Source organism: Drosophila subpulchrella, unplaced genomic scaffold (assembly GCF_014743375.2).
Source record: "Drosophila subpulchrella strain 33 F10 #4 breed RU33 unplaced genomic scaffold, RU_Dsub_v1.1 Primary Assembly Seq53, whole genome shotgun sequence".
Lineage (NCBI taxonomy): Eukaryota > Metazoa > Arthropoda > Insecta > Diptera > Drosophilidae > Drosophila > Drosophila subpulchrella.
The window spans coordinates 552,802-567,651 of NW_023665690.1; the positions used below are offsets into that span (position 1 = coordinate 552,802).

A 14,850-nucleotide genomic window follows, 5' to 3' on the forward strand; every position below is an offset into this window, starting at 1 on the left:
CACTGTCAATGTTCAATCTATTCAATGATTCTTTGTCTCGATATGTTTCAATATTCACTAAACTCTTCAATGGTTCACTGTCAATGTTCAATCTATTCAATGATTCACTGTCTCGATTTGTTTCAATATTCTTAAATAAATGCAATTCTACAATTTCTTTTATCTTATCCTTAAAAATCAATTTTATTCCAAATTTTTCCAAAAACTTACGTCCTAAAAGAACATTAGTTGCAACATAGTTGTTGGGTACAACAAAAAATGAAATTTCTTCTTCTCTGTTTTGAAAAACAAGTCTAACAAATATTTTCCCGAAAGTTTTAATCTTAAATCCATTAACTCCACAGTAGTCCGTCGGAAACAATACATCGCTAAAGTTACTATAAGGAATCGCAGCGTGCTGAATTAAATTAATGGCGCTTCCCGTATCAAACATGGCAGAAAGTAAGGTTACGTTAGGCTTCTGTTGACAATCAGTGTAAAAATATACTCCTACCTGGTTAACAATCGGAATAAACATATTGTGCCCCTCTTCGTCATCTCGAATCGGCTGGTTGTTGGCTGCGCCCACCATCCGCGGATTAATTGTAGGCTTCTGTTGACAATCCTTCAGCATATGTTGGAGGGATCCACAACGGAAACAGGACCCCTTCTCGCGTTTCGACGCAGTACACGACGAAGCGTAATGCCCATAAGCGGAACAATTATAGCAGCGGATTGTGTTCCGCTCATTTCCAGAACTTTCTGCGCGGTGGGAAAAATTGTGCGACTTCTTACTTAGACTTGCATACTTCCGAGCCAACTCTTTCAATTGTCCGATTGTTGTAGCTGTGTACAATAGGGCGATATTGGCTGAACGATCACGAAAACCATCAATGATGAACTGGACTGTCAATTTTTCGTCGATGTTAGCACGCATAGCAATTTCCTCCATAAGAAGTATGTATCCCATAACGGTGTTCTTCGCAGGGTTAAAAATGGTTTCCTTTAACAGCAATACAATATCAGCAGTTGAACTGCCATGACCAAATGTTTCTATAAAGTTTTTCTTAAATTCGTCATAAGTACTCGATCGGTCAACACGCACAAACAAGTCCGCATCTGTGCCCGGTTTCATAAGCATTCGTACGCAGCGCAATTGAAAATTTTTACACTCATTAACATCTCTGCAGATTCTCTCAAAATCCAAAATCCACTTAAGAGCTTCCTCATTTTCAGTGGCAGAAAACGGGACCATGAGCTGCTTTACCATTCTAATGTCATCTGTCGTCTTGTTGTTGTTTTGCATCAATCCGGCCAATATCTTTTTCTTTTCAGCCACCCTTATGGCGGCGTCAAGCAATGCTTCCTCTTCTTCCAATGTGTGTATGTGTATGTCTTCGCTAGCGGTTCCTTGACTTAGTATATCAATTTTGGCGTCTTCTTCCTCCAATGTGTTTTCCGGGATATCAGCCGCTTCTTGGCAACCGGCATCCAACGCAAGCTTGCGCAACTGCCTTAAAGTTGCACTTGTTGGGAACAAGATTTCATTGGCTTGTAGCCACTCAACAATTTGATTCTTGTCCATTTCAGAATGGCGTCGTACGCGATCGCAATTGTAAGGGAAAAAAAAACTGTGTGTCCTCGGATGACCAGAAATGTTTACGTAGGCGGGTGTTTAAAAGGTGTCTATCCCACTTCTGAAGTTGTTATCGCCGTTCTATTTCACTTTTTATTCGTATTTTCTATATTGGCTTAAATTTACACATGTGCTCGCTAGTCTCTCTTATATCGCAGTGTGACCGTTCTCCGATCTTTACAATATCCTTATCGTCATATATTAGCTTAACTTAGTTTTACATTGAATCGGAATATCGGAATTGGTACATAAATGCGGAAGTTAGCATGTAAATGATATTAATACTAAATAGTCATCGGCATACAGCTTATTCTATGAACCTCTCTAATATACTGCTAACAATTGTAAATATGTTTTATATTCATTTCATCTTGTTTAAAAATTATAATCAAATTAGCGTTGTCACGTATTAAATGTTTTGGTATTTTTGTATAAGTTTGGCATAGATAGAAGGAGTCTATGTGTTTGTGGCGACCCATACAGAAATAATCTCTTATTGCTGTTTGCGTTTGTTACGTCATCAAATATCATTATTGAGTGTGGTCTAGCCCTTTCTGGACTGACGACTTTTTCCTTGTCTGAAAACGTGAACATGTGTATCCCCTTAATTGGTTTAATCAATTTCATTAAATATTGATACTTTGGCTGATACAACGATTTTGAATAAATGTATATATTTTGAAATTAAAGTCCATTGGGACTTTCGATCAAACTTATCATTACGTTTGTCTTTCCACAATTAGATGGTCCCACAATTAGAGCGCGTATCGAATTCGGTAACAATGGGCTATGTGTAATTTTTCTGCTCCTATCCCCCTCACCACAAATTTGATCGACATTTCGAACTTTAATTTGTCTGGTTTGTTTTATAAATCTCATTTTGTTGTTGTTGCTATTTTTGTTGTTGTGGTTGTTTTATTGAACAAATTTTCGTTTTTGTTTAATATACGGTTGTCATTGAAACAGAATAGTCATAAACAAAAAAAAAAAAAAAAACGGAAATGCAATAATGCGTATAAATTATAAACATAAATTAAATTCATATCAGTATCGAATTGGTAGTGGACTCGTTAACAACTTGATTAACAAACTACCAATTGAACTTAATTTGCCAGGATATCAATTTTGTGGACCAGGCACAAAACTTGCAGAGCGTTTGAAACGTGGAGACAAAGGGATTAATCCGCTAGATGCAGCGTGTCGAGAGCACGATATTGCATATTCACAATTCAAAGACCTGAAAAATCGTCATCAGGCCGATGATATATTAGCTGATAGAGCGTGGGAACGTTTTAAAGCAAAAGATAGCGGTCTAAAAGAACGTTCTGCTGCTTGGTTTGTGACTAACGCCATGAAAACAAAAGTTAAATTCGGTCTAGGTATGTCTAAAAACAAATCTCGTCGACGTCAACGTAAGAGGAAACCAGCTAGTAATAAAAAAAAAACAACGTCGACGTCATCGACAAAAAAAAAAAATCATTCGCATGCATTGTGAGTCAAACGAAGCGAATTTTGAAACGAAGAAATTCTACGAGTATCGATGAAGCAATTCAGATATCTCAACAATCAATCCCACCAAGTTTTCATCGAGGACGAGGTCGACTAGGTCTAGCGAATAATACCTCCAATATTCCGAGGGTGATACCATTACCAAAAATTGGGGGATTCCTACCGTTGATACCAATATTGACTGCACTTGGTGCAGTTGGTGGCCTTGCCAGTGGTGGATCTGCTGTTGCTAAAGCAATAAACGCTGTCAAAAATGGTAAAGAACACTGGCACGCATTGGGCAGCATATTTCAAGAATAGAAATTATAAAGAATACTATGATAGTTTTGGTGATTTGCAACCGCCCATTGAAATTGTGAAATATTTAAAACCACCCATTGAATATAACTATAGAAATGAACAAAAATTCAATACATATAACTGGTCATTTATGTTTAAAATTTTTATTTCGAAAAAATAAAATGTAATATGTTTGTATAAAAAAAAAGACAATTTTTTTTATTTTTAGCTTAACTTAGTAGGCTATATCTTTGTGCCCCCATGCAAGTGTGTCTATATTATTCTCTTTTATATAGCGCTTATCATCTAAATAGTTTAGGGTGACTTTTGTATACTCTTGCGTATAAATTTGATGTAATTTCGATTTAAATAAGTACATTGTTCCAACTTGCTTATTTTTTTTTATACAAGCAATCTCGAAAATCGTTAATAGTTAATTTTGAGGTCATACTCGCCTTTACTCCTTTAATTTTTTTGATCTCCGATGGTTTAGCATTATTTGTATTAGAGACTTGTATTGAATACATTTTAGCTCTGAGTCCAATAAATTCTTTTATTACATCCCCCCTGCACTCATCTTTCATCATACCTAATTTTTTTTTGTTTATAAATGGTAATTTAAAAACATTATCCTTATAATATTCAGAAGTATCGAAATGCTGATCAATTTCAAAACGAATGTCATCATAAAAATCTATAGTCTTAATATCATAGATAAAAGAATCAGTATCCATATACATTAAATTGATATTTTCTTGATATTTCGGCTTCATATAGTCATAGTGAAAATTGTACATTTTAAATTTTGATAATTCTAGAACGGTGAAGCCAATGTAGACAGGCTTATCATAGACAACATGCACTTTTTTAATTTGAATTGCAAAGAAATCACCGGCTAATTGCAATACATTATTAAAATTAAATTTTGAGATAAGTGCTCTAGCTCCCAATTTTTTACCATCACTCTCCCACCTGGACACTAATTTAATTGATTTTCTCTTGTCGACATTCTCCATTGTCTTGCCATAGACTGCATTGTTTAGCAGTTTGAAAAAATTCTTTTCAAAATCATTAACAGCCAATGTTCTGTGATGAATGTTGCAATCAATATATTTTTTAAGCCAATCAGATTGATCAAATTGTAATATTCGATGAATTTTCTTTAAAATCAGTCCATGTCGAAGACATTGCTGGAAATTTCTATAGTGAATTATATAATTATATTTGTTTGTCAAGTCTGCAATCAAGTTTGATTGTTGCATATTTTCATTTTTTTTGAAAAGCGAACAAAATGGTAAATCATTGTGCTGGCTGTGTAAGTTTTCAGTGTATTCCAAATCTACCTCTCAAATATAACCAATTGATTGATCATCTACGCACGTGTTTAAATCAAAATGATCAAAATTTCCCTCTGCTGTTTTTTCTAGCCATTTAAAATTTGTATACGGAATAGCTTGTGATATAGCATACCCATATAAATTATTAACATCTAAGTATACAATATAATTTGATTCTTTCTCACAGTCGTAATCGTTATTTAGATATTTGTTATTTGCAATAGAATGACGTTTACTACATTGAACAAGACCACCTCTAATACCTTTCATTATAAAATTATACATATCAATATCTGTGAGTAGTTCTAATTCAATTTTAGTTGTCTTCAACATAGCATCCCATGATAGACCAGGAGTTGTATAATATTGACAAGGATCTAAATTATAGATTTTTTTACATACTTTTCTAAAATTCTCAAAAACATCGCATAGCAACAGCACATCTACCTTCAAATATAATAATAAATAATCTAATAAATTTGTGCACTCGAAGGCATTCCAAACGTTTTGAGCGTGCTGATGACTCTCTTCAGAACAGTGTCTACCAGTTAATTGATTATAAAAATTTTCGCGCAACGGTTATTGTGTATCTGACAAGCGTTCAACTGAATTTAAATAGCTATACGGAAATATGCCTTTACGTTTAACCATTTGAAATTTGTTCGGGTCCGTGAAAAATGACTTTATTGTGATTAGATTTTCTTCTTTTAAATAACTGGCTAAGCTGTCTAAACTGGAAGGCATAAATCTAAATGAATCTAAAAATCGAAGTTCTAACGTTTCATTGGGATTTATATAAATTTTCTTTGAGATCGAAATATAAAACTCTTTGTTTAGCGGAATTATAGAAATATCACCAGGAATTTGATTTAATTCTTTCACAAATAAATGAGCATCGTATGCCGAGAGATTATGGAAAAATATTGGGAAAATTTTTGCTAATTTATAGTTTAAATTGCAATTATTATGAGCTACACCTCTATATTTGCCTGTTAAGTGACAATGGTCTAGAACTCTTTTAGATTGATCAGTGAACAAATTACCGCATATACTACAATTTTGTTCTAAGTCAATTATTTTTTGTTGCTCTATTGATAGCGGATACAAGGGTATCGTTACATTTAAGTGATTTTGATATAACAATAAACAATCATTATATATGCTCTCAACAAAATGTGCTGCACAATCTTCACCATAATATATTCGATATATATCCAAACTATTGTCAAATTAACACTTTATATAATAACTATATGCATACGGTATGTGATTTTGAACTAAATTTATGTTATCCGAAGTTTTCAGATTCATCCCTTCTAAAATACACTCAAAATCAGCATATGCCACAAAAGGAACATCTAGTTGATTTTTTAAATTTTTAAATCTTAAAATCGCCGTTTCATTTGAGGGCATCTCAGTTATAATTCTATTACACTCCATAATATGTCGTTCCAGTTTTTCGCTATCATCGAAATGTTGAAAACAGCCATTGCATAGATGAATCTTCCTCGAACTTTTCGTTATTTGTTTGCGAAGTAAACTAATGGAGAAGCAAAGAAATAAATATAATTTTTTTTTTTAAATTTTCTAATTTAAAACTTACTTGGAAATATTTTTAATCCAAGCATAGTGATATTTGCCATCCTTCTCGAGAAGTAGTAGATATATAGTGTGTAAGACGTTGCTAGTTTTATTATTAGTTAAATAATATGGGCCGATGATTGTCTTTTCATCGCTGTCTACACCCAACACAGTTATACTAATTTCAGGATTATTTTCTTCAAATATTTTTATGCTGTCGACCGGTGTGGGGAATTTTAACTCACTAAAATTTAATGATTTATTATTTATATTTATTATATCCGACCTAATGTTGTAAATGCCTTTACTTTTATATTGATTGGGTCGATTCTTATGATAAGGACATTTCACAAAAGCCGGTATCAATGCCCATTTAAAACAATATTCGTCTCTATTTTGCACGTTGATGCAGGCTTTTCTTCTTACTATTTCTCTGGGCAAATTAATGAAATTCGAGCCCTTTATGAGTTGATATTTATTTATATTAACTTCTAAATGAACTATTTCAATTAGGGACCAACCACTGTCTCGTTTTTGAAACTCGCTCATCTCACTTTTTATATAGTCATTTAAATTATTGATTATTTCATTTAGACTTTCAGTCTGACTCGTTGTTGGATTTAAGGCTTGCATTTTTGTTTGAGATGACTTTAGATTTATTTCACAATGATTTTCACTACATTTAATCAAAACATTATTACAGATTTGTTCAAAATTAAATTTGATATTGATGTGTTTTTTTTTGAGCTTCTTGGAGTAGAGTGATCACTTGTTCTTTGATTGTGATTGAAATAATTTGATATCTAAGCACTCTTTATTGTGATTTGTGATTATATAAGTTTCAATACGATTACGAAATGCACTTCTTATACACCGCAAGTTATCACTTATTTGCGCACCAGATAATTGTTTATGCTAGTTGGTGCGTAAGTGATGCGACCAACTAATTTTAGCAACATTTAGATTACAGACATCACAATATCGTATTTCACTAGCGACAGGATTTGTGTTACTAGGCCCAGGATTGTTATTGTTATGTAAAGCATCAGCCATTTTTGTTTTTGTTTTGTTTTAAATATTAATTAAATAAGTTTATTTTATTTATTTTTCTTATTCGTTACAAAAATTTAAAATATAATATAGTTTGACTAGCTCGTAGCCCCCCGTCGCCATGTGTTCCACAGCGTTCTGGTAAGAACACCACAAAATCTTCAAATGTAAGCATAATTTTATCGCCGAAGCGTGTCCGCTTTACTTCAGCGTTCTGTATCACAATCGGTGTGTTAAACGGGAGAGCCTTTACACTCTTAATTGGGGGTAGAGAGACGGCCCCAAGCTCGTTAAACTGTTCTCCAAAGTCAGACATGCTGCTGCTGCTGATAATGCTGATGATGAAGGATTCTTCAAATAGTGCGAGGTAATTCTTGCTCTGAATTTGATTTCTGCTTTCTGAATTACTCCAGTACTCTACATCTCATATTTATACCAGTTTGCGAGACGAACAAATCTGAAAAGAAAAGAAAGAGAGATAAATACTTATATTTGAATAAAATAAATACTTGTGGTAAGTGGGATAACAACAATATGTATATATATACACACAACAATGTTTCACGATAACAATATATATATATTTATATAACTTTTAAACGAGAGTGAGAGGACAAGTGGGAGGGGAAGTGGGAGGGGAGGGCGGAGTAGGCGCTATCGCAAACGAGAGTGAGAGTCCGAGGACAAGCGGGAGGGGAAGCGGGAGGGGAAGTGAGCGCAACCGCCCAGAGGGTCAAGCCCCAGGACAAGCGGGAGGGGAAGTGGGACGGGAAGTGAGCGCAACCCCTCAGAGAGTCAAGCCCCAGGACAAGCGGGTGGGGAAGGGGGAGGGGGAGTGAGCGCGGCCCCAGAAGCTTCCGCTCGCGATAAGCGCCCCCGCACCAGCGATAAGAATTCTGGTCCAGAACAACAATCAAAAAGTGGTCCAAAACATACATATCCACCATACTATGATGCTCTGTTATGTACGCCCTCCCCCATACCAAGACTAACCCCGGCAAAACAACTGCCATAAGTTGAGGGTAGGGGCCCCTAATGACTAACGCTCCGATTGATAAGGGCAAAACAGCAAAAACAATTCGACAACTCATGGGTGTCGCGTGGCCAGAACAACGACCACGATCGACCTGCTCGTAACCGTACTCCAGTAAGGTGGCAAAGTGCACCAGCCGGCCGTTGACTCCTAAAATAGGGGAAATAGAGAAACAGTACCCCTTGGTGGGAACACCTAGTTAATTCATCCAATATGGGGGGCTAGCGAAAGCTCTAGTCCGGTATAAAAGACCCCAGCCAAATAGAGAAGTCAGACAGAAATTGTTCTGATCTCCCCCTGACAGTGGTCTAGAAGCACAACTCCCATCAACACAGACCACGACTGGAAGAAGGCTGGTGTCCAGAAGGATGTCTTGACGTTTCCCTAGGATCTGCTTCACCCAGGAGAAAGTCCCGATAACCGGTCCTGCGATCGACCACAATCTGGAGGAAGTCAACCTGCAAGTCCCAAAGGACGAAAAGAACTAGTGAACCAAGTGAATGGCCTAAGGACCCCAAGATGGGCGGCGAAACTTCCAAAGTGGCCGACAGCACCGCCAATGTGATTAACCACGTAGAGGTCATTGACCACAGGGATGATATTCGAGATGTCAACAAGACCCTGAAGCTCATAGCTAGACTACTACTGGTTATAGTGATCCTTAAGGTGGTTAAGATGTACAAGCGCTCTGTTCAGAGACGCCGCGACCAACATCACACCCTGGAGAAAGTGGTGACCCACATCGGAGCATAAGCCGAGCAGATACAGTGAAGTGAAACCAGCAGCAAAAAAAACAATAGAAACAATTAAATAATAATAAATAAATTGCACTCCAATATTATAAACAAAAAAGTGAATCGCCAAAAACAATCACAAACAATTTGCGAGTACATGCATTTCTGAATGCAAATGTAAACAGAATCCCCAATTACAAACGCTGAACAAGAAATTGGAGCTGCACCGACCAGCCCCAGCCCGAGCATTGGAACTGACGTGTGCCGCAGTGGAACTCTCATACGATGCATACATACATACATCACTGTGGACGGCAGTACGCGTAGTGGCGAAGCGCGCAAGAGAGCGTGCGAAGAGACAACTACTATATATAGCCGCAGAATTGAAAATCTGCAATTATGGTCCGATCGCAACGAGTGATACACCAGGTATTGCAAATACTAAGAAGATTGCATACCAAGACTTTCGAAATATAGATTTGTTTGGGAGAAAAAGTGGTGAAAGTGTAAAAGTAAAAATTTAGAAAATTGGAGCTGCTAGATACGGTGGGGATAAAATCGCCCGGCTGTTTAGCTAGTTTTATTCTTACTGAGAATACGCGTCGAATGACATCTCATTTGTAGAAATCCGATGTTCCGTTCAAAAGTAATTCAAAAAACAAGATTTTCTTCTTCTTCCCAAAATGAAAATGTTTGTCCCTTTGTTTGTGGGTTTGTATGCATCCCATCTTAGTTTTAGGGTTTTGGAAACCCTATGGGTGTATAAAGCAGCTTAAAATAGAAAACGTTTGTTCTAAGACTTTTGGAAAAACCCGCTAGTTTAGCGGGAAATCTAAAAATAGGCCAGATTTAAAATGCTTATAGTATCTAAACAACTAATGCTACAGAAACGTGCTATGTATCTCTGAAAAGATAATTTAATTTGCTAAATACCCTTCATTCAGTAAAATTGTATATTGTATATTGAATATAATAGATTTAGAGTTATAATAAAAAGTTATTTTTTAAAACCACTTTTTGACTATTTTCTCAAAATTGAGTCGAACGATTTCTTTTTAAATTTTAAATCATACAGCCCTTGAGATTCCTCAAATTTTGAACTATAACATTTTTTGGCCTAAAAATTACCGTTTGGAAGATATTAAGCGATAAAAAGTGCAACTCGTTTCAGCTCCGTATACGAAATATTTCGTACTTACTGGAATAAGAAAGAAAAAAACCAATTTGATGAAAAATATTCTTATTAGATTTTTTCAAACGGAAAATCTGTTTTGGTTTGAGGGTCCTTTACTTGCATGAAGCTAATCGAAATAGGAAACTTGATCTATTTGTTTTACCACTTTGAGAAAACCCGCTAGTTCGGCGGGAAATGTAAGAAACGACAGATTTCTCTTGGAATCTGAAACTATACAGCCCTTGAGATTCCAAACTTGTGCTATTAAAATGGGTAATTGAAGCGATAAAACTTGTTGTGCCTAATTTAAGGTGGCGTTCAGCTAAGATTAGGGGTCGAATCTGTGTGTTTGGTTTTTCGATAGCCAATCCACATGGGGACGACTTCCTAGTCATGGTATTGGGGTATTTAAACTCTTGAGCAAAAAAAAACTTCTAATATCAAACAAAAACACCTCTTAACGAGGTAGAAAGTAGTGGCGAACGCGCCTTTAACAAAAATTTCTGATATCAACAATTGTGACGAAAAATGATATTACATTCGATAAAATAAATAAACTATATTAAATTTATGTATTCGGCACGCTACAACAGAAAAATTACGTGTAGGTAAATAAATATGTACTGTTGCGGGCCGAAATCATAAATTTAATATAGTTTATTTATTTTATCGAATGTAATATCATTTTTCGTTACAATTGTTGATATCAGAAATTTTTGTTAAAGGCGCGTTCGCCACTACTTTCTACCTCGTTAAGAGGTGTTTTTGTTTGATATCTATACAGCGATATTTTGCGATGTTTTGTTTTTGTAAACCGCCATCAAGTCTTGCACGTATAAAAAATTCTAAAATCTCCCAAAGCCCAGGATCCTGAGCGTCGAGATCTCATCGCCCAAGATTAAAAGGAGGGTAAGTTCGTCGGAACACGGTTCCTTTCTTATAATTAATATATATATATATCCGTGCACCATGATCACTTCAGAAGCTTTAGCAAAGACTATAAACAACGATCCACAGTTTAACGTAAGAATTCTATACTTGTTATCCAAAGCCAAACTGCCAATAACAGATTTTTCACCACTTGCCCATTGTAATAATACCGAAAAAGCAATCATTATCTCCACCGTACCAACGGTCATTGTCCTTTCCCGTTTAGATAAGAATTTGTTTTTGGTCAATGTTAAAACTTTCCTAGTTAAGACAAAGAATTAATCCTTTAGGAGTTCATATAATAATATCCATATACAATAATTATTTCATATATATAATCATTTAGATATACTTTCCTCTTTTTATACATTTTACCATTTTTTATATATAATAATTAAATGTTAATTTTTCAGCGGAGAGTATCAGCCTTGTAATTGTATGACAATTGCAAGAGCCCTCTGAGCGACGTTTGTAGTCGTGAATAGTCAGCATTTTGCTGATGTGTGCACCTTCACAGGTGATAAAATCGATACTCTCCGCTAATAAAATAATTGTCAATTAATTTAATTCCTATATGAATTAGCCAATATTATGTTACTCAACACCGGTGCACGCCGACCTAAATATTATTTAATAAATTTGTAATGTGAAGAAGAATTCGAAATAATGGTGTGCTAAAGCTTTATTAAGGGGGTGTGCTGACGCGAGAAGTGGAGTAGGTCAAGAGCAATGACATAACTTTTGACGGACAACCTTGACAATAGGGGATCGTATTGCGTGGCCCGCGACGATCCATTGGCACACGAACGTGTGAAGGGGAGGGAATATGGCCAAAACACAGCCCGATCGTATTGCGATCAAGCGACAGCTAAGCTTGTGGGGCAGTGTGGACTGACGACTGACGAACTTTATGAACTAATATTATTTTCCAGGCACTTTTAATATTTATTCTCGTTATGTTGGAGAGGAGAGAGGCTTACCAAGATCCCACGACCCGAATACGACGTAGCTTATGCCGGCAAATGGTGCCAGAATATCGGACGCCTCTCCCTCGGCCCAAGTCCCTGTCAGGACTTGGGCACTAATATGCCCACGTAACAGCTCCTAAAATATTAGGGCATTCACATGTCGCTGCTCTACGAAATTTTTTTTGCCGAAATTTTAGTCGCTAGCCGAACATAACGGAGACGCAAAAAAAATAACGGACCGGCCGAAATTTGTCTCTGCGAGCGCGGAGTGCAGACAGATTATAAGACAAGAAAGAGAGGGAAATCTCCGAATATCTGCCTCTCTTTGTTGCACGATCGTTTTCGTAGGCAGTCTTCTACGCTGCGCCGACTGCTCTGCTGACGTCAACAGCGGCGCAGCGTTTTAGGCAGAAAAAAAAACAAAAAGCTTTTTTCCTTCAGCCATGTCACCGCGTCCCTAATGCAGAACTGAAGGGTATTTACTTGTTATACATTATTATGCCTTATAGGTATTATACCTATAAGCCATATCCATACGATTCATTTATATAAATATATGTATATTTTTCTATACATAATTATACCCGTTACTCGTAGAGTAAAAGGGTATACATACTAGATTCGTCGGAAAGTATGTAACAGGCAGAAGAAAGCCTTTCCGACCCCATAAAGTGTATATATTCTTGATCAGGATCACTAGCCGAGTCGATCTAGCCATGTCCGTCTGTCCGTCTGTCTGTCTGTCCGTCTGTCCGTCTGTCCGGATGAACGCTGAGATCTCGGAAACTATAAGAGCTACAATGCTGGGATTAGGCATGCAGATTCCTGATATTCCTGCGCAGCGCAAGTTTGTTTCAGCAGAGTGCCACGCCCACTCTAACGCTCACAAACCGCCCAAAACTGTGGCTCCTAAAGTTTTGATGCTAGAATAGAAATTTTAACTTAAATATGTTGTTCGCATCAATACCAAAAAAAAAGTTTGCCACGCCCACTGTAACGCCTGCAAACCGCCGACAAACTTCAAAAAATCGTAAATATGAACGCGGATATCTGGGAAAATATCAAAGATAGAGAAATGGGATTTCAAATTTAGATTCCGTAGGCCTGAGCGCAGCGCAAGTTAGTTACGCGAATATGCCACGCCCACTCTAACGCCCACAAACCGCCCAAACCTGTGGCGCCCACAATTTTCATGCTAGATAAAAAAATTTTAACTGAAATGTATTGGTCTCGTCAATACCTATCGATTGATCCAAAACAAATTTTCCACGCCCACTCTAACGCCCATAACGCTTAAATCTGTCTACCGCCGGCAGGTGGCGCATTTCAATCTCGCTTTGCTGCTTGCATATCTCCATTTCCCTTTCGTCCCTTTAGCTGAGTAACGGGTATCTGATAGTCGAGGTACTCGACTATAGCGTTCTTCCTTGTTATACCCTTGCAGAGGGTATATTGATTTCAGTCAGAAGTTTGCAACGCAGTGAAGGAGACGTTTCCAATCCCATAAAGTATATATATTCTTGATCAGCATGACTAGACGAGTCGATCTAGCCATGTCCGTCTGTCCATCTGTCCGTCCGTTTCTACGCAAACTAGTCTCTCAGTTTTAAAGCTATCGGGCTGAAACTTTCCCAAAAGTCTTATATCTTTTGCAGGTAGTATATAAGTCGGAACCAGCCGGATCGGACAACTATATTAAATAGCTCCCATAGGAATAATCGGAAAAAAATTTTTTTTTAAATGATATCTTTGGTGTTTTTTGGCATATAACCTCCTAAGCTTCGAAAAAACATTTTTTTATTAGTTTTGAATTTTGAATTAAATTTTATCGAAATTTTTTATCATAAAGCTGCCATAGGAACGATCGGAAAATTGGTGGAAAAATAATATGAAACAAATTATAGCTTCGGTGTTTTTCAACATATAACCTCCAACGCTTGGAAATAACATTTTTTAATTAGTTATGAATTTCGAATTTAATTTTATCAATATCGGACGACTATATCATATAGCTGCCATAGGAACGATCGGAAAATTGGTAGGAAAATAATATGAAACAAATTATAGCTTCGGTGTTTTTTAACATATTATCTTATACTATTTTCGGCCAAAGAGCTTGTGGGATGGCTCTGAGGGCGCCGAGCTGAAGGCTACCGAACGGGTCGCAGGTTGCGGATAGCGAGCGCCCTGGTTCTCCAGGGTAGCTACGAATAAGCGTGGAAGTTGGACACGGCCAACACGGCTACCACCAAGCCCCCAACACGAAGCGCAAATAAGTAGCCCCGGACAGTCAGCGGGTATCTGCGCCGTAGCAGTACCGACGTCGCGCTTGTGCTGTCGCCTCCGACAAATAGCTCACACACACCCCTTCCCACACTCTTTGAACCTACCTCTTCCCTACCCACACAACTCATCTCACCCCGGGCTGGACTAAGGTGTCACTCGTACCGTGCCGAGAGTCAATCTGGCTGTGAGCCCGAGTCATCAAATAACTCAGTCTCAAACGGTGAGCTCAGGCAAGTGGCGACCGCCTGTTCTAAGTCAGCCTTACCCGGGTACGGCGGATCTCTGCCCGGGTGGACCTGTCCTTTCTCCGCAGCTCGTGGGAATTAACATGGAGAATTTAACAAATATAAGACT

The 14,850-nt window shown here is 37.2% G+C and overlaps 1 protein-coding gene across 1 annotated transcript; it reads right to left on the bottom strand.

Annotated features, from left to right (window-relative positions):
• Positions 1-274: 274 nt before the first annotated feature.
• On the bottom strand, positions 275-1,949 carry LOC119562501. Its single transcript, XM_037875711.1, has 2 exons — positions 494-1,949; positions 275-416 (listed from the first exon to the last, which is right to left on the bottom strand). The coding sequence occupies exons 1-2, from the start codon at positions 1,562-1,564 to the stop codon at positions 408-410; spliced, it is 1,080 nt and encodes a 359-aa protein (XP_037731639.1). The 5' UTR covers positions 1,565-1,949; the 3' UTR covers positions 275-407.
• Between the last annotated feature and the right edge of the window lie 12,901 nt (positions 1,950-14,850).